Source organism: Rhipicephalus microplus, chromosome 6, assembly GCF_043290135.1.
Source record: "Rhipicephalus microplus isolate Deutch F79 chromosome 6, USDA_Rmic, whole genome shotgun sequence".
In the NCBI taxonomy this organism is placed as follows: Eukaryota; Metazoa; Arthropoda; class Arachnida; order Ixodida; family Ixodidae; genus Rhipicephalus; species Rhipicephalus microplus.
Window position 1 is genome coordinate 146,911,022 of NC_134705.1, and position 20,210 is coordinate 146,931,231.

A 20,210-nucleotide genomic window follows, 5' to 3' on the forward strand; every position below is an offset into this window, starting at 1 on the left:
CCCAATCCTTCGAAAACGAAGCGTTTCCCTCGCACGCCCAACGAGTTCTGTGCTTGCTGCTGCCAATTTATACCCGCAAATTCTTAATCTCATCTGCCCTCCTAACCTTCTGTCTCCCCCTAACCCGCTTGCCTTCTCTGGGAATTCAGTTGGTATCTCTTAATGACCAGTGGTTATCCTGTCTACGCGCTACATGCCCAGCCCATGTCCATTTCTTCTTGATTTCAGCTATGATATCTTTAACCCCAATTTGCTCCCTAATCCACTCTGCTCTCTTCTTGTCTCTTAAAGTTACACCTACCATTTTTCTTTCCATTGCTCGCTGCGTCGTCCTCAATTTAAGCTGAACCCTCTTTGTAAGTCTCCAGGTTTCTGCTCCGTAGCTAAGTACCGGCAAGATACAGCTGTTATATACCTTCCCCTTGAGGGATAGTGGCAATCTACCTGTCATAATTCGAGAGTGCTTGCCAAATGTGCTCCACCCCATTCTTATTCTTCTAGTTACCTGAGTCTCGTGGTTAGGCTCCGCGGTTATTACCTGCCCTTAGTAGACATAGTCTTTTACAACTTGAAGTGCACTATTATCTATCTCGAAGCGCTGCTCTTTTCCGAGGTTGTTGCACATTACTTTCGTTTTCTGCAGATTAATTTTAAGACCCACCTTTCTGCTCTCCTTGTCTAATTCCGTAATAATGAGTTGCAATTCGTCCCCTGAATTACTCAGCAATGCAATGTCATCGGTGAAGCGCAGGTTACTAAGGTACTCTCCATTAACTCTTATCCCTAACTGTTCCCATTCTAGGCTTCTGAAAACCTCCTGTAAGCACGCGGTGAATAGCATTGGAGAGATTGTGTCTCCCTGCCTTACACCCTTCTTGATTGGTATTCTGTTGCTTTCTTTATGAAGCACTATGGTAGCAGTTGATCCCCTGTAGATTTCTTCCAGGATGTTTATATATGCTTCACCGACACCCTGATTCCGCAGTGTCTGCATGACAGCTGATATTTCTACTGAATCAAACGCCTTCTCGTAATCTATGAAGGCTATGTATAGTGGTTGGTTATATTCTGAGCATTTCTATATTACCTGATTGATAGTATGAATGTGGTCGATTGTTGAGTAGCCTGTTCATAATCCTGCTTGTTCCTTTGGTTCATTGAATTCTAATGTTTTCTTTACTCTGTTAGCAATCACCTTTGTAAATAGCTTGTATACTACAGAGAGCAAGCTGATCGGCCTGTAATTCTTCAAGTCCTTCTCATCGCCTTTCTTATGTATTAAGATGATGTTAGCGTTATTCCAAGACTCTGGCACTCTTCCCTTCAGGAGACATATCGTAAACAGGGTGGCTAGTTTTTCTAACACAATCTGTCCTCCATATTTCAGCAGATCTGATGTTACCTGATCCTCACCAGCAGCTTTGCCTCTTTTCATGCTGTCCAAAGCTTTTCTGACTTCTTCTATCATTACTACTAACACAATCTGTCCTCCATATTTCAGCAGATCTGATGTTACCTGATCCTCACCAGCAGCTTTGCCTCTTTGCATGCTTTCCAAAGCTTTTCTAACTTCTATCATTACTGGTGGGGTGTCATATGGGTTACTGCTAGTTCTTATAGTATTAAAGTCGTGGTTGTCCCAGCTACTGTACAGATTTCTGTAGAACTCCTCCGCTATTTTAACTATCCTATCCATATTGGTAGCTATTTTGCCTTCTTTGTCCCTTAGTGCATACATCTGATTTTTACCCACCAACTCATTGAGGAAGGACATGAAATAGCCTTTCAATGGCTCCCTAGTCATTGCGGAATAATTGGCAATCAACGGGCCGATCAAGCTGCCCGTTCTGCCCATACTGAAAGCGATGAAATACCAATATCGCTTTCCAGAACTGACGCTGCACGGGAACTCCACATGCTTGCTCGCAAGCGCACCTCGTCACAATGGAACGAGTCACATTTCATCCATGCACGGTTAGGTACTTTGGACCCAACTCTTAGTCTTCGACTTCCTCCGGAATTACGCCGACGAGACGCTACTATGCTGTGCAGATTATGGTTGGGCGTCTCATTTACCAATGCGTACGTGTTCCACATAGGAATGGCAGACACTGCTGCATGCGACCATTGTGGCAGTGGTGAAACAACTTGGCACATTCTGTGTGAATGCCCACAATATTGCTCGCAGAGACAGTCAATCTGCAATGTACTAGATGAACTGCACAACCAGCCTCTTTCGGAAGAAAGAATCCTGCGCTGCCGACAGGACTTTATGTCGCAGAAGAAGGCTGTGAAGGCGCTCCTGCGCTTCTTGCGTTCAACCGGCCTGTCCAAACGACTGTGATCGGAACTCTCTGAATGTGTGCGCATGTGGTTTTTTTCTAATTTATTTTTTATCTCTCTATTTCTATCCTCTTTCCGACCCTTTTCCCCACCCCCGTACAGGGTACCAACCAGTTCATTTAGGTTAACCTCCTTGTATCTTCCTTTTATTTATTTCTCTCTCTCTTTTGCCTATCCCAAGTTTCCTCTTCACTGCTTTGACGCTTCCTCCGTTTTTCAGAGCGTGTTCAAATCCCTCCATGTTATACCTTCTTACATCAGATACCTTACGCCTATTAATCAACTTCGAAAGCTCTGCCAGTTCTATTTTGTCTGTTGTACTTGAGACTTTCATGATTTGATGCTTCTTAATGAGATTCTTCGTTTCCTGGGAAAGCTTGCCAGTGTACTGTCTAACTACCCTGCCTCCAACTTCCACTGCACAATCCGTAATGATACTCGTCAGATTATCATTCATTGTATCTACGCTGAGGTTGGTTACCTCAATAAGAGCCAAGTACCTGTTCTGAAGCGAGACTATGAATTCCTGTACTTTCCCTCTCAGTGCTAGCTCACTGATTGGCTTCTTGCGTAACATTTTCTGCCGTTCCTTCCTCAAGTCTAGGCGAATTCCAGACCGTACCATTCTATGGTCACTACATCGTACCTTGCCAAGCACTTCCACATCCTGCACGATGCCCGGGTGTGCAATCATTATAAAGTCTATTTTGTTCTTATTTTTGCCATTAGGGCTCCTCCATGTCCACTTGCGGTTTCCTCGTTTTCGGTAGAAGGTATTCAAAATCCGTAAATTATTGCGTTCTGCGAATTCTACTAGTAGCTCTCCTCTGGCGTTTCTAGTACCGATACCATAATCTCCTACTGCCTGGTCTCCAGCCTGCTTCTTCCCTACCTTTGCATTAAAGTCTCCCATCAGTATGGTATACTGTGTTTTTACGTTACTCATTGCCGATTCCACGTCTTCATAGAAGCTTTCAACTGAAGCGTCATCATGACTGGATGTAGGCGCGTAAGCCTGTACCACCTTCATCTTGTATCTTTTATTCAGTTTAATTACGATACCTACCACCCTTTCATTAATGCTATAGTATTCCTCTATGTTGCCAGCTATGTTTCTCTGAATTAGGAACCCCACTCCCAGTTCTCTTCTATCAGCTAAGCCCCTATAACAAAGAACAAGCCTATTCCGCAGCACCGTATGGGCCTCATCTGTCCTCCAAACCTCACTAAGCCCTATTATGTCCCATTTAATGCCCTCTAGCTCCTCGAATAGTACAGCTAGACTTCCCTCACTAGATAAGGCTCTAGCGTTAAACGTTGCCAAGTTCAGGTTCCAATGGTGGCCTGTCCGGATCCAGAGATTCTTAGCACCCTCCGCTGCGTTACAGATCTGACCACCCCCGTGGTCAGTTGCTTCAGAGCTGCTGGGGACTGAGGGCCGTGGTTTATATGACGTATGCATGCGGGAGGTAGTGGCCAGATACTGCACCAGAGTGGTTAATCCTTCTCTGGTGAGGTTGTGCATTTCCGGCGGTGTTTTGCTGGTGAGGCCGCACCCCAGACCTCTTAATGCAGTTCCATCACCACGCGGATTTTTTTTTATCCGGTTGGGAACTGCGCGGCACCGGGATTTGAACCACGGACCATTGGCATGCGAGGCGGATGCTCTAACTACTACGCCATCGCTGCTTATAGTTTCATCACTTGCCAAAGAATGCAGACGAGTCACGATGGAGAACAGTGTTCATAAGAAACTTGCGCATTGGGAAGAAGATGACGGACGCTATGGTGGTTTGTTCTAATTGATTTGCTAGCGACAACTTCATTCTTCCAGGTGAATACACCATTATTTAGTAGGTGTGCATTCCAGTCAGCATTTGAATTCACTAAATAGCATAGTTTCGTTTCTATAAACAAGCGCTTTAGGAAATTTTGTTGCATTATGTGTGTTAGTGTATTTTTACATTTGCTTGTTTTCTGTGGAAGTCGTAGTGCCACCTCTTCCCAAATTGGGCTGCTCTAATCCTTCCCTCCGAAAATTCTTGATCTCACATGTGTTTATATACACGTCCACAAACGCGAATACTATACATAAAGTATGTGTGTACTTCACCGAAAAAAACTTTCGCTGTGCCCTAGTCAATGATGCACGTTTTTTTTCCGCGTGAACTCTAGATGTGAAACCAAAAATATATTTAGTATGGACAAACGTAGGGTGTTTATGCCTTTGTCTGCTCTGCGGTGTCTACAGAGGGTCATGTGTTTTTTATTAAACACTGTGCACTGATACCTTTCGGCTCGTAAGAAATTTAAGAGTAAATGCAAAAGGCAATTGTTCCAGCTTTTGGAGCATTTTACTCATGGGCGCATCACTTGGTTCCTTTTTGACACAGTGTAGTGCAACTCATGTTGAACAGGCTTGTTTCCGAATCATGCATTTATCATCATTCCAATTGTAGTGAATAAGAAAGACGTTGATACCATCAGGTCAGCTATCATCAGCACAAGAAAAAGGCACGAGATTGGCGATCAAGCACCGTCATCTGGGTTCGCCTGCCTTCCTTTAGAGCTACCGCCCGCTTGCTGAGTCCTTCAATAAACCCCCTTTACATTTGGTGGATCGTGCTGGGTAACTGCATCACATACACCCTGGAACTACGATCCCGCACCCTGCCGTCGACCATGCAAGTTGACGCTACCCAACAGACAGCACCTCTCGCGGCTCCTACTTGCCCCGGCCCGGTTCACCAGCGAGACTCCCCGATCTTTTCGGGCGCCGAAGACCAGGACGTCGAGGACTGGCTGTCGTCCTACGAAAAAGTCAGTGGACCAAACAGGTGGGATGACGCTGCTAAGTTGAGCACCGTCAGCTTTTACTTGGCTAATGTGGCGAAACTGTGGTACACAAACCACGAATCCGAGTTCGAGAACTGGGCCACTTTCAAGCAGGCAATATCCTCGGTTTTCGGTCGCCCTGCCGTGTGGAAGTTGCGCGCCGAACAACGCCTGCGCTCACGGGCACAAGAACCTGGCGAAACGTTTACCGCCTATATCGAAGATATACTCGATCTCTGCAAGCGCGTCGATGCCGCAATGAGCGAAAGTGCCAAGATCCAGCACATTATGAAAGGTGTTGATGACGACGTCTTTCAAATGCTCCTGGCGAAGTCTCCTGGCACGGTGTCTGAAGTGATAACTCTGTGCCAGAACTACGACGAATTGCGACGGCAACGAGCTCTCACCCGTCGTCCATTTCAGCCCAACCAACCACTCGCTGCACTGGACGTCGCACCTGATCTCTCCCGCCTTCTAGCACAAATGAAAGACTTTGTGCGTGAGGAGGTCGCACGTCAGCTTTCCCTCCTGCCGTTTTGTCAGCGCCAAGAGCTCCCGCAGCAGCAGCAAGAGCAACCACCGACACTGTTAGCTCCCATCCTCCGACATGCACTGCAGGACCAGATTGCCGAGGCTATGCCAGTGCCCTTTCAGCAGCAAGTTGTCGCCGCGCCTCTTACTTATGCTGACGCAGTAAAGAGGCAGCAGCCACACCAGCCCTCGCCGTTCAATGGACTGCCGCATGTCACCGCTCCTACTCAGTCTTTCGTCGCATGGGCTCCTCCCCTCGCTACCACAGCCTCGACTCAGCCGTATGCCGCGTGGGCGGCGCCCCTTGCTGCAAATGCCTGGCGAACGCGCGATAACCGGCCGATCTGTGTTGCGTGCGGCGGACCTGGCCATATCTCCCGATACTGCCGTCGTCGCGTGCCCGCCTACAAAGACGTCCGACCACGAAGCAACTACATGGACCGACCACCTTTTGGTTATGAAAGTTCGGATCATCAGTCAAACACGTCTTCCCGTGACTATCCAGCAACTTCGTCTCGTCGCACACCTTCACCTAATCGACGCTCCTTGTCACCCATGCGTCCACGACCAGCCCCTCAAAATGAGGGAAACTAGCCGTCGCAGTTCAAGGGGAAAGAACTGCGCTATCGAAATCTTCAAGTCCTCGCACCTTGCTGTCAAATATCGTCGAAGTTTTTGTAGACGGCGCCCATGCATACGCTCTTGTGGATACTGGTGCCGCTGTGTCTGTTATAGACGCCAAACTTTGCCGCAAGCTCCGAAAGGCGACCACGCCACTTGATATGTTCTTACGTGCAGCAAATGGAGAACCTGTTCGACCTATAGCCGCCTGCACTGCCCGACTCAAAATTGCGGAGGACCACTACATTGTTGAGTTTATCGTCCTTTCCTCGTGCTCTCATGACATCATACTTGGCTGGGATTTCCTATCCCGTAATTGTGCCGTTATAGATTGTGCCCGTTCCGAACTTGAACTGCTTCCGTTCTTCGACCAGCCCTACGACCACACTAATCAAGCCGCGCACAAGCTAGTTGTTAAAGAAGACACTGACATTCCACCGACAACAGCTGTTTCGCTCCCTGTGGTCTCCGACGGCATGCGTGATGAAGTAGCATTTTTCGAGCCATCAAGCCTCTTTCTAAGTCGGAAACCACTTCTGCTCCCTTATTCAGCCCTCTCAATTTCTAATGGAGCCAGTGCTCTCTGCCTTACCAATCCCTTTCCGCATACCATCAAACTGTTTAAAGGCGAGTCTCTTGAATGCGTACAGCCCATTGATAACGGACAAATTTTTACCGTGCCGCAAGAATCATCCCAAAGTGACCTCGCCGCCGTCAGTGCTCTTAACCACTCTCATCTACAGGCTTCAAAAGTGTTCGATTCGGCGATCGCAGACGGACTGTCACCATCTGAACAATCTGAACTCCTCCAACTACTGTACCAGTACCGCGAATCTTTCGATGTTGTTCAACCTTCACTTGGCCGCACTTCTACCACTCTACATTCCATCGATACCGGCTCCCATGCGCCACTACGACAGCGACCATATCGTGTTTCTGTCGCGGAACGCCAAGTTATTACCGAACAGGTGAACGATATGCTGCAACGTGGCGTCATTCAACCTTCACAATGTCCATGGGCCTCGCCTGTAGTGCTCGTTAAAAAAAGGATGGTTCCGTTCGCTTCTGCATGGATTACCGGCGCCTAAATAAGATCACTCGAAGAGACGTGTATCCTTTACCCAGGATTGACGATGCCCTTGGTACTTTACAAGGTGCCGAGTTTTTCTCATCATTAGATTTGCGCTCAGGGTACTGGCAGGTCCCCCTTGTAGATGCCGATCGACCAAAAACAGCCTTCGTGACACCGGACGGTCTGTATGAGTTTAATGTCATGCCCTTCGGCCTATGCCATGTGCCTGCCACCTTCGAGCGCAGGATGGACTCGGTTCTTCGGGGTTTGAAATGACAAATCTGTCTCTGCTATCTCGACGATATAGTCGTCTTTGCGCCAGACTTTGGAACACATCTCGAGCGCCTGGAACACGTCCTCACGTGCCTGAAGAATGCTCAGCTCCAACTCAACCTCAAGAAGTGTCACTTCGCTGCTCGGCAACTTACGATTCTCGGGCACGTCTTATCAAAGGACGGTATACTTCCAGACCCGGCTAAGTTACTTGCTGTCGCCGACTTCCCCAAACCAACGACTATGAAGCAGTTACGGAGCTTCGTGGGGTTATGCTCCTACTTTCGCCGGTTCGTGCGCAACTTCGCCTCTATCATTGCGCCTTTGACCAAACTTATAGGCAGCACCACTGATATTTCGTCATGGTCTTCTGAGTGTGACCAAGCCTTCTGTACCCTTCATCGTCTCCTCACTTTGCCACCAATATTGCGTCACTACGATCCTACGGCAGCAACTGAGGTCCACACCGACGCCAGTGGTGTCGGCCTCGGTGCGGTTCTCGCGCAACGCAAGCCTGGATTCGCCTAGTATGTCGTGGCCTACGCCAGCAGAACTCTTACCAAGGCTGAATCAAACTACAGCGTCACCGAGAAGGAATGCTTGGCGATCGTTTGGGCGCTTGTCAAGTTCCGCCCATACCTTTATGGCCGTGCTTTTGATGTAGTAACGGACCACCACGCATTATGCTGGTTATCTTCGCTTAAGGACCCATCGGGTCGTCTTGCCCGTTGGGCTCTTCGGCTTCAAGAATATGACATTCGCGTGGTATATCGTTCCGGCCACAAGCATGCCGATGCTAATGCACTGTCACGATCTCCCCTATCCCCGGACATCGCATCTGTTTTCTCGGACAACACGTTGTCAGCGCTTGACGAGGACACCATCTCTTCTGCACAACGCAATGACCCATGGATCGCTTCGCTTCTTGACGCGTTATCCGAGGCACCGACACTTCCAACCACTCGAACCCTGCGCCGCCAGGCGCCGCACTTCAGTATTCGGGATGGCCTTTTGTACCGGCGCAACTATTCAGCAGATGGTAGGAAATGGCTACTAGTCATTCCCCGAACGCTGCGCTCTACCATCCGCGCGTTGTTTCATTCCGACCCGCAATTTGCTCACGCCGGTGTTTTCAAGACCTACGAGCGCCTACGAAAAAGGTATTACTGGCGCGGAATGTTTACCTTCGTCCGCCAGTTCATTCGCGGCTGCCACAAATGTCAGTGGCGGAAAAGCCCGCCACATCCTGCAACAGGTTCATTGCAGCCACTTACATGCCCAGACCGCCCATTCGACCGCCCACTTACTGCCATACTCGCCAGATCCCTCCGAATACAAGCCTGTCTCGGAAGGCGCTCGTTACGCAGAAGAGTGCCGCAAGCTAGCCAAGCGGCTTACTACATCCGACCAACAGCGCCAGAAGGAGATCCGTGACGACGACCATCGTTCTGCACCAACGTTCGTTCTTGGAGCACTTGTATGGCTTCATGTACCGCCCTGCGCCCCTGGTGTATCACCCAAGCTACTCTCCAATTATCATGGTCCCTACCGCGTGGTCGAGCGTACTTCACCCGTGAACTACGCCATTGAACCCCTCATGCCACCGAGCGACAGTCGTCGGCGTGGACGTGATATCGTTCACGTAAACCGTCTGAAGCCGTACTTTGACCCGCTTGGCCCCACGTGTTAGATCGCCAGGATGGCTTCAACTTTTTCGCCGGGGGTAATTGTAGTGAATAAGAAAGACGTCGATATCATCAGGTCAGCTATCATCAGCACAAGAAAAAGGCACGAGATCGGCGATCAAGCACCGTCATCTGGGTTCGCCTGCCTTCCTTTAGAACTACCACCCACTTGCTTAGTCCTTCAATAAACCCCCTTTACACAATGAATAAGTGATTGCTAATTTATGAAAACCTAGAGAGGTTAATTAAAAAAATTGTTATGAGTTTCAATTATTTATTTATACTTTCACCAGGGTCATACGGCTGACATTAATGTGTGGACGGGGTCAGGCTTAAGCACCCTGTATACGAGTTTGCGCACACGTAGTGTGGGTGTATATATGTTCGGGCGTGTGTAGTGTGCATGCGTATATCTACTTTGAATATCAAGTGCTGCCAACTCGAACAAACGAGTGCTGGAAAACACATGAGCTAATAAGATGGATCAGCAAAGAAAAAGAAAGGAGCACTCCTCTTACAATCGAAACTATTATTCGCCTAGTCTCAAGATACACTTACCTAGGCATAGCACCGTTTTGTAATCAAGCGAACGGCATGTGTATTCAGATTTTACGGGACAACAGAACTAAATGAGTACATGCAATCGGCAGCACGGGTCACAGCACAGAGTTGCCTCGAAAACTGTTAACGGGGGACTGACACAAAAACTTTGGCCTCTTATTGCTGATATGCGTTGCTGGCACTGTTAGTCATAACTAGAGACCTGATTATAACCAAATGCCTATTTTGTTTCCTGCGTTCCTATTGCACCACTTTGAGATATGAGCATGAATTAGAGGCTAAGAAAACCTTTTATAACGTTTTTATTGTGCCCATAAATGCTTAATTTGGACGTTTGAGCCTAAATTCCTATAGGTGCCTATTAATGCCTATTTTCTAAAGTGGTGCCTATATGAATGCTATTTACCCTTAAATCTTGCTTTCGAGCACAGTTGGAGACCAATATTCATGTTACTAGGCAAAACTGAGCTTTCGGAACTCTGTGGGTTGCAACCTATACTCCATTTCATAAGTTCCTTTCAGCACTGTCAATGCTACGTGAACAACATAGAACAACTTAATGTAATCAGTAAGGCCACTTTACTCATCACGCGTGTGCACAACACTTGAAATTTCAAATGCTCACTAATTATACATACCAAACGCTACCAGGACGTAAACCACTTCTCGTGGTATCGCTGCTGGACAGAGGTCATTCTGCCCCAGGGTGATGAATCGTTTCCGTGACACAAGTAGATTGGAACTTCTTCCGCACATGATGTCGTTGGAATCCCGAACCTATCCATGGTAAACAATGCACAGGAACCACAACATAAATCTAATTGCATAAATCAGAGAACAAGAATATTTGACTCCAAAGATCATTTGACGCTTTATACGCGTCACCCGTGTGCCGCGCCTTCGGGATCAGCACTGCTTTGACCAAGCGATGATGTCATGTGATGATGCCTTCATGTGACATCATGATGACGTCGCAAATTATGGCACCTTCTAGTGTCATCGTGTGACGCCACAAGGCTCGATGACGCCAAAGAGCACGTTGTGACTTCATCAGAGGAAGTCACAAAGAGGCAAGATTTTGAATCCCTTGAGCGGACGCCTACGGTCACATTTAGTGTTTTATGAGGCATGCAAGGCTTCCACCCCAACAAATATAAGTAATAGCTTTTCAAACGACTGCGGCGGTCCCACTAACACCTCTACTTCAGTAGCAAAATAAATCTAACTAAACTTAAACTAAGCCGTCCGGCTAAAAATCTGTTGCGGCTTTAGCCCCGAAGATGCACGGTCATTTCACGGTCATGTTGGCTCCATGTATAAGGAGAAGTGCAACCCTTTCTCCCCCCGCCCCCTTCCCAAAGTGTACTTGGCTTTAGGTGGACGCTTAAGGCCCGCAGGCCCTCATACAAAAAGTGTTCGCACGCAACGACGAGCCTTTTCAGCACGTATTGTTTTTCACTCGTCAAAGCACACTGTTTTATTTTAAGGTTTTGTTTATGTCAGTGATCCCATGGGCGCGAAGAATACAAAAAGCCCAATATCAAGCGTTCGCGGAAATACCCTAAAAAATCAGAGAATCCCTGTCAGTCGTTTACTATGTTTAGGGATGGAGAATCTTTGTCACTTGTCACAAAAATTCTGTCACTACTTTTACTTGAAAAACTTTCCGCGATCATCCTTCGAATTATGATAAGCGAATTTTCTGAGAGAATACGCAAAACGCTATCCATTTAGCATTATTCTACAAAGCAACTAATCACTAAATTGGTGCGCTTACCATGTTTCCGTGGGCTTGTAGCCATCTCCTAAAGAGGTAGTCATCGCAATCGCAGGTGTAAGGGTTGCCAGATAACCAAATGGACGTAAGGTTGAGTTGCGTGACCAAAAAGAGTGGCAACCGCTTGAGCTTGTTGCCACGCAAATCGAGATGATTCACTGTTAGCGGTATAGACGTGACGTTGATACTGATCAAGGCATTGTCTTTCAGTACGAGGACTTCAAGATGGGGCGCCGCTGTCTTGATAACGTCATCCAGAAGGCGCAGTCCATTTCCGCTCAGGTCTAATTGCGTCGTACTTTCCGGAAGTACTCTGGGGATCCTGCCGGCAGTGGCCGACGAACAGTTTACAGTGATGTCTCTTTCTGCGTGCGCTCTCACGTTGCAGTGACAGTGACATCCAGGTTCGCACTTATCTTCCCACCTGAGTAAATCTTCGTGTGGCAAAAGGCTCAGTTGTTCTCCTTTTAGCCAGAACGGTTTTGCACACCTCGCGATTCCTCTCACCTGAATGCTGCTCTCCTCTTGCATGAGCCAAGCCAAGCGGCAGTCGCAGGTCAAAGGGTTGTCTAAATGAAGAAAAACAAGGAGCGAATGAGAAGTCTGGCGGAACATTTTCCAATCAGGCGTCCATTGCAGAGCAAACGCCACTTAGTGGTTGGTGATTTAAATGCGATACTGGGAAACTTGGTACTGCTGACGGTGAGGTCGAGAACGTAGGTGTCGAAGGCGACTATACCCAGTATACAGTTGTTCAGTGTGTGGTTCTCAGCCGCATCAGCAGAGCGCTGCAATCCTTCGTGTCGCAGTTAGGCAAGCCTCAGCCACTTCTCGCTGCGCGGCACGTGAACTCGCTCACTCATCGCCAGCAGCGCTCCACTGACCTCAACAAGAACCATGGACTGAACAGTGGTCTACCGTATGCAGTGTGTAGTCACTCCGTGTCTTGAACGCTCTCGTTGTCATCGTCAACTTCACCGCCTTAAGCGATTCGCGGCGAGTATATAGCGTTCCAATCGACGACCATTGCACCTATGAACTTGGTACGAACGTTTAAACCGAGCACTATACTTTTTCTTGTAGTTGGCAAGTTTCTGTGGTAGGTTACTCAATTTTGATTGAGCCTATGCCATTTTCAACAAAGGTGAATTATTTGGGAATCGCTAGATGCCGACATCGCTCACGCATTCACAGTAACTTCAGGGCAGTGTCAATGCGTATAATTGTAATTGATGCGGCAGGCTCTTATTGCTAGGTTTAGAACAAATCAAACCCCTTACCGTTCATTTCTGCCTCCGCGGTGTAGGGCGTCCCGGGATTTTTGAGATAATGTACGCTATACATCGTACACAAAGGAGTAACAGACGGTGTTCATAGCTGCGACATATTGTTTTTTTTCTTTGTGCGCCTTGACGCTTGTGTGTCTGCACGTGACAGGCGTTCTTTTTAACTAGCCGTGAAGCGCTAGGTGAATCTAATCTTTCAGCGCACTTGAATCTGGTAACTTTTAACCAACAATATTTACGTGACGCGTTGACTGCTATTAATCAAGTTTACGTAGATGGAAGACCGCATAAATTAGAAGAGGAAGGCAATGCAGCAGGGCATACCTCCGAAACAGTGAACTCATCAGTGCTGATAATTGTTCAATGTGGCCATACATGCAATATTCATTAGAGCAATAAATGAAAAGAAAACAGAGACGTAACCCTCAATGAGTACGACTGCAGGGGCGATGATATCCGGTGAAAAGTCACTTCTTCGGAGCAGCTCCAGTTGATTTGCAGCAAGGTTCAAGTGCGCCAGGCTGAATGCTCCTATAAAAGCGCCTTCCACATTACTGATGTTGTTTGCCGCTAGGGAAATGGTCGTCAACTCTAGATTGTTCAGAAATTCACCGGCTTCCAATCTCAATATCGCGTTTTGCGACGCACCAAGATAATGCAATTTAGGCAGATTACTCGCAGAACCATTCAGGGAAATGATTTTATTTTTGTGTAGGTGCAGCACCCTTAATCTGAGCAGTCCCTTGAATGCGCTCTTTCCAATCCAGGCGATATGATTTGAAGTAAAGTCGATGTGCACTAGGTCAAAGTTGTCTTGAAAGGCACCATCTGGAATGCTGGAAATTAAATTGTACCTCATATAGAGCTCCCGGAGCTGAGTCAGGCCGTTGAAAGTGAGGCTGATATCCACAATGCGATTGAAAGACAGCTTGATTATTTTAATCTTCTGCGTATTGTTGAACAGCATCAAAGCCGAGGTTAACTTGTTGATAGACAGATTTATCTCTTGAAGAACCGAATTACGCGCAAAGAGGGAGTCACTTAGCTTCGCAATACTATTATTGCTCAGGTCAAGGGTGGTCAACTTTTTGAGTTGCTGGAAAGCTCCGGCGGTTACGTTTGTCAGGAAGTTCTCTCTGAAGACGAGTCGCTGAATCTGAGCATTCTGGAATCTTGTAATCTGGCTTATGCAGTTATGTTCCAGCGTGAGTTCCTTCAAGGATGACAACGTGAATCTTGCAATGCTGTCCGCCTCACAGATGTTGTTCAGGTTGAGATCAAGAACCTGAAAGAGAAGTGTGCGGGTCGGTGAGCGAATGCATAGTGAACAAAACGAACGGAAATTTTCGTTATTTCTCCTATTGTGGCACTGCTCACGACAAGCGTTTGTGCAAACTTTCTAGTTGTAACGTTTGAAGTAAACTGGCTTCATAAATGAACAGGAGCATAATTTGTGTCAGTGAGTCAAAAGTGTGTGTGTGTGTGTGTGTGTGTGTGTGTGTGCGTGTGTGTGTGTGTGTGTGTGTGTTCGCGTGTGTGTGTTCGTGTGTGTGTGTGTGTGTGTTCGCGTGTGTGTGTTCGTGTGTGTGTGTGTGTGTGTGTATGTGTGTGTGTGTGTGTGTATGTGTGTGTATGTGTGTGTGTGTGTGTGTGTGTGTGTGTGTGTGTGCGATCACTGTCGCACAAAATAAGAAAAAAAAGCTCAATTTGAAGGACAAGTGAGGCTAGAGCCTGGGTCTGCTGCGTGCCAGCACAGTATGATACCACTGAGCCACGCCGATTTTTTTTTTATATTGAGCCATGCCGATTCTTGAGGCTTGTTCGCAAACTTGCCTTAGACAGGCTTGATGTCGGGTAAGGAATCACGTTAGTATGAGTAAAAAGCGTTTTACAACAGCAAAACAACCACCTGGCGTCACACAATGCAAATAGCGTAACAGGCGGATCGTCCAATGCTCCAAGCTATAGCTATATACAACCCACTAAAACGCCAGGCCTGTGCGGAAGGCGCAGCACAGTCACAGTGAAAGCTAGAAGAGCGGCCTTTCAGAGCCCGTTCGAAAAACTCATTGTGTAACTACTGCAAGCACACTTTCTTGATACCCACGGGGTCATTATTAATAATTTTTGGGTAGTGGGCCGGCATTCCCTATGCTATTTTTAGTCATTGTTTTGGGAAGAGTGGTGTCCGCTAAACATTTGCAAGGAATTTTGTGTCAATTGTTCATGGAGTGACTGACGACGATGAGGAATAATGGCTTAAGTTGGTATGCGCCACAGTTAATAGTGGAAAAAGAACAAGCTTATGTGATAGATTGGAGCATTGGATGGCCCACTCGTTACACTATTCGCATTGTGCGCCAACTGGTTGTTCTTTCACTGTTTTAAAACGCTTTATAAGTCGTATTCACGCGATTGCTTTCTTGACTCAAGCCTGCCTAAGGCAAGTTTGACAACAAATTACAAGTACTGGTGTAGCTCCGGGGTATATTACTGTGCTGGCACCCAGTGGACCAGAGTTCAAACTCCACTTTTTCATTGGTGCTAGGTCAAGTTTGCCTAAGGCAAATGTGACAACAAGTTAAAAGCACCGGCGTAACTCGGTGGTAGAATACTGGGCTGGCACCCAGCGGACCAGGGTTCAAGCCTCACTGTGTCAATGGTGCAAGGTTTTTTTTTTCTAATTTCGTGCTATGTGGTTACGGACACCGGCGGCAGCGGTGGACAACTGCGCGTGACCCGAGTTGTAATCTCATGCAAGCTTTCGCTGTAGAAAGATTGTTCTTGACCACCTATTAACTGTGGTGCATACCCACTTTAGGCAAAGTTCCTCATCGTCGTCAGCCACTCCACGAACAATTGGCACAAAATTCTTTAAGAGTTTAGTCGACGCCACGCTTCTCAGAAGAATGACGATGGATAGCATATTGAATGCTGGCCAACTGCACAGAAGTTATTATTTTTATTAATGTAGTAGTGGGTACCAGCAAGTATGCTTGCAGCAATTACCCAATGAGTGTTTGTAAAAGTCTCTGGAAGACCGCTCTTCAAGATTTAGCTGTGACTGCTGCGCCTTCTGCGCATGCCTGGCGTTTTTTTTCGTCGTTGTTGCTTTTTTTTCTGCAATAAAAATAGACATGTAGGGTGCCTCATTGACTGTGTAAGTTCTGAAAGCCTCTAGCATGAAACAAGCAAAAAAATAACTGAACCCCACCGCGGTGGTCCAGTGGCTAAGGTACTCGGCTGCTGACCCGTAGGCCACGGGATCGAGCCCCTGCTGTAGGTTCGTGTGCTCAGATTTAGGTGCACGTTAAAGAACTCAAGGGATCAATCAATCAATATACTGAGGTGCAGACAGTTGGTGGTGCGAACACGTGTCGAAAAAAAAAACACGGTACAGCCGTCACATCGGGTGAACGTCATTTGTTGTTAAGTGCCATCAACAGATCTTGATTTATGGAGCCATGCCCAGAATTACGTTCCTCGTGAACCCAAGCGCTACTTATCGGCTCACCGCTTCTGGTGTTGCAAATGACCATGTTGTTGATGGCATCGTTACGCCATAGAGTTTCCTAATATGCACTAGAGGGAACTCTGGCGCTAGTGTCTACGGGAGCTGCAAGGCACGGCGTTTCAGCGAGCATGTGAATGATCGGTAGTATACACATTTGTCTAATATTCGTACTTCTGGCCTTCTTTTGGCTCCGTGTGTGTTCGTGTGGCTTGGAACTGTGTTCTAACGAAACAAATATTAGCAAATGTACAGCACTAGCGCTTCACTATCTTATTCTCTCAAACTTACCTTTCCTAATTGGGTCACGAAGTTCAAACCAGTTGAATCTTTCTTTCAAAACAAAACCGAAACACAGCAATAAACGAAGCCGCAAGTACGATTCGCTGCCCGCAAGTACGAAGACTAGGCAAATGTGTGTGCTACCCATTATTCCCATGGTCGCTGAACGATCGCAGCGCCAGAGTCCCCTCTAGTTAATTTTAGAAAACTCTATGCGTTACGCAACTATGAGAAATTGGTTATATGAAACATCTGCGGCTTCTCAACATATGTGTGGGCGTACATTTCTGCATATCTTTAGTGCCATTTCGTAATGTTTCGCTCAATCGAAAAATGTTCTTCAGTCTTCTTCCTTCCGCATTCTTCGCACAGCCCCGATTCCCAAGGTACGTGGCATCTGCTGAATTTTTTGTTTAAGTCACAATGTTGCGATTGGTTTCTCAGACGAAGAGCTTGAATTCTCCTTTTATTGATCGGTACCCAACTGCAATAATTGATAATTAGTTCAACTTTATTACTTACCCTCCAATATTTTTAACTTTCCAATTACTGCATAAGTCTTTCACGCAATATATTAGCAATAAACATAAAAAAACACCGACGGTCACTCACCTCCAAACCGCTCAGATGATCGAACACTCCTTCCACCGAATGAATGTGGTTATTATTCAGTTTCACAAGCACGAGAGATTTTGCTTGCCTGAAAAGCTTTGGCGATAAATTGTGGATGCTGTTTTGCGATAAAACCAGATAGCGCAGCTTCGGTAAGCCAGTTAGATATTCCTCTTCTAAAGTCTCTATTTTGTTCCGGCTGAGATCTAGACGGACCAATTTTGGAAGATCAAGCATTCCCTGAAGATGTTTGATGAGATTCCTTCGCACCAGGAGCGTAACTAGGGCTCTTGCAGCGTTCAAAGCAATAGGGACACCTTGCAGCTTATTTCCATCCAGTTGTATTCCACTTAGATTTTTGAAGCAGCACATGTCTGCATCGGAAATCTCACGTAGGCCGCATGCAATGACGCGCAACCTGGCAATTGTGTGGTTTTTAAACCAAGAATCTGGAAATTTTGGCATACTAATTTTGATCATGGAAAACCTCACTATAAAAAGTCCTTGCAGCTTTGCCATGTCCAGGTCAAATTCTTCATCTGGAGACGATGATGTGCACTTGACGGTGAGGCCATCTATCCTTCGCAGACAGGAACAGCGCTTAAGAACTGGACAGGTGTAGTTCCCTCTTCTTCTTTTTCTTACTGCTTCCGATAAACATATCATCAATGCCATTATGATCACTAAAGCCAGCTTACGCCGGTCGTCAGGCCTTCTTGATGACCACGGATGCATTTTTCGTCGATTTCTTGCCGTCTGCTTGCTCCTGCATGACCTTGAAGTAATAATGCAGTAGGCTTACCCTTCCATTTGATATGAAGGGCGTGATGAGTGCACAGCCAGCGTGGCGTTGAACAGACCAGCAATTCAAGACGTCGACTGCATATTTCTTGGATTACGAAATCACAAATTACCTACCATACACCCAAAGCAAATCTGACCTTTTCACCAATGTAGCCCTGCACTTCCAGATGAAGGCACATGCTAGAACTTTTAGCTGAGGTATTCTACGGTTTGGACGTGACGAATTCTTCACTACTCTTTAAAAGCAGCACAGCAAAGCACATCTGTATGCAACATGGCTCTTCGATCACTTAAAGGGCACAGTGTTGTAGCACCAAATATCAACGTCCCGATCCGACCAGTTGGTGGGAGCGAAAGATTCCGGATCGTCGACAGGAGTTTTTTCGTCTTGTTTCGGGCGCAAGCTTCTCGCAGCGGCATCGACAACTACAGAAACATGTTCCCGAGAAAACAGTCCACCGACTTCACGTCACTCTGATGGAGCCTGTCCGAATGCTTAGGTTGATATCAGGGAGAGGGATGTGTGGAAAGAGAAACATCCTGCGGAAGTCTTTGAGAATCGAGCACTCTTTGCTTGTTCGGCTCGTGACGAGCCACAAACCACCTTATCTCATCGCTTTCTGCAATTGGCAAGGAAATTTACTTCAAACGAATTGTATGAGAGGGTGATTCCACCTCGCTGCTGAGAGACGCAAGAAACGTCAGAAAAACACGTGCACTAATTGGGTAAGAAGAAATAACTAGCTATTTGTCAAATCTATAACAATATCTGTTCGCAAACGAAAAAGACAAAAAATCACGCCATAGACACAACTTGCACGCAAAATGTGTCTAATCAGTTTTCTGCGTGCGTTAACGTAGCACGCGGCAGTCATGTGGGTATCTGTAGCCAACTATCCCCTTCCTTAGCTCTACACTCTTAAAAAAAGTTAGTAAAAAAGGTAAGAACTGCAAGCAAATAGGTAGTAACTGCAGCGGTTACTACCCTATTTAAACCGTTACTACACTTTTGCGACCTGTTTACTACCAACGTTAGTAAACAGTTGCTAGCTGCTCCCGTTACTAACTTTTGCGACCTGTTTCCTACCTACGTTAGTAAACGATTAGTAAGTGAAATGAAAGAGGTAGTAACTGCAGCTATTACTACCTTTCTTGCCCCTATACTACCTTTTTGCTAGTTGTCTTTTGACTATTTAATCCAAAATAGTGTGTGATTCTGATTCTGAATATTTATGACAGGAATCGTCTCGACCTATTATCATTAAACAAAAAAATGGCGCAGGTGATATCTATAGATCAAGAAAATACATTTTGTTTTAAATTACGCAACTGAGATATGTAAACGTGATTTCGATGTTGTCGAAACAGAGAAGTACAAATTAGCCTACCAGGCAAGTGTACACGCATTGCAATAGACAAGTACAACAAACTTAGTAAATTACAGCACATATTAATAGGACCGGCGGATCAAAATAACCAGATGGTTGCAATTAGCCCCGAAAATGGTCACAATCCACTGTGGCGTGTCTCAACATTATCATTGTTTTGGCGCGTCAAACCCCAAAAATGAATATTACCTTGTAAACGCTGATATATTAGCCTTGTGAAGCATTCAAATGCACTGAGGAGGAGTTCATAACCTCGTTTCAGTCACTGTAGATAATAACTTTTCGTGACCCTTTTATAATAAATAAATATGACATACAATTTTTCATAAGTAAGGCTCATTAAATGTCGTGTGCGACGCCGCCGAACATACGTAACCAGGTAGTATAAAATAGTGTTATAGGTTCAAATTTGTTATAATTCATCCTGAAACACAAGTGCTTCCCTGTGCCAGACATGCCCCTGCAAAGAGCGGGCTATATATATTCCTGGCGTACTTTATACTCCGTGTATGCATAAGAAATAGTGAACTTGTTAGGTCTATGTATTCTTCGCGTTCATCAAACACCACGTTTCATTACCCGAAGTTGTCTGTTAACGAGACATTAAATGGCGAACTTTAGCAGAGGAG

The 20,210-nt window shown here is 46.3% G+C and overlaps 1 protein-coding gene across 6 annotated transcripts in view; it reads right to left on the reverse strand.

Annotated features, from left to right (window-relative positions):
* The window catches only part of LOC119167259 (protein toll), a 33,621-nt gene extending 13,948 nt beyond the window's left edge, over positions 1-19,673 (reverse strand). For 2 of the 6 annotated variants that reach the window (XM_075866843.1, XM_075866841.1), the window contains exons 1-4: positions 17,390-19,673; positions 13,408-14,269; positions 11,699-12,267; positions 10,560-10,698 (exon numbers count right to left, since the gene is read on the reverse strand). In XM_075866843.1, coding sequence (XP_075722958.1) covers positions 10,560-10,698; positions 11,699-12,267; positions 13,408-14,269; positions 17,390-18,124 — 2,305 coding nt within the window. In that variant the 5' untranslated portion in view covers positions 18,125-19,673. The other 4 variants (XM_075866840.1, XM_075866845.1, XM_075866844.1 and 1 more) reach the window with 4 other exon arrangements.
* Positions 19,674-20,210: the final 537 nt, after the last annotated feature.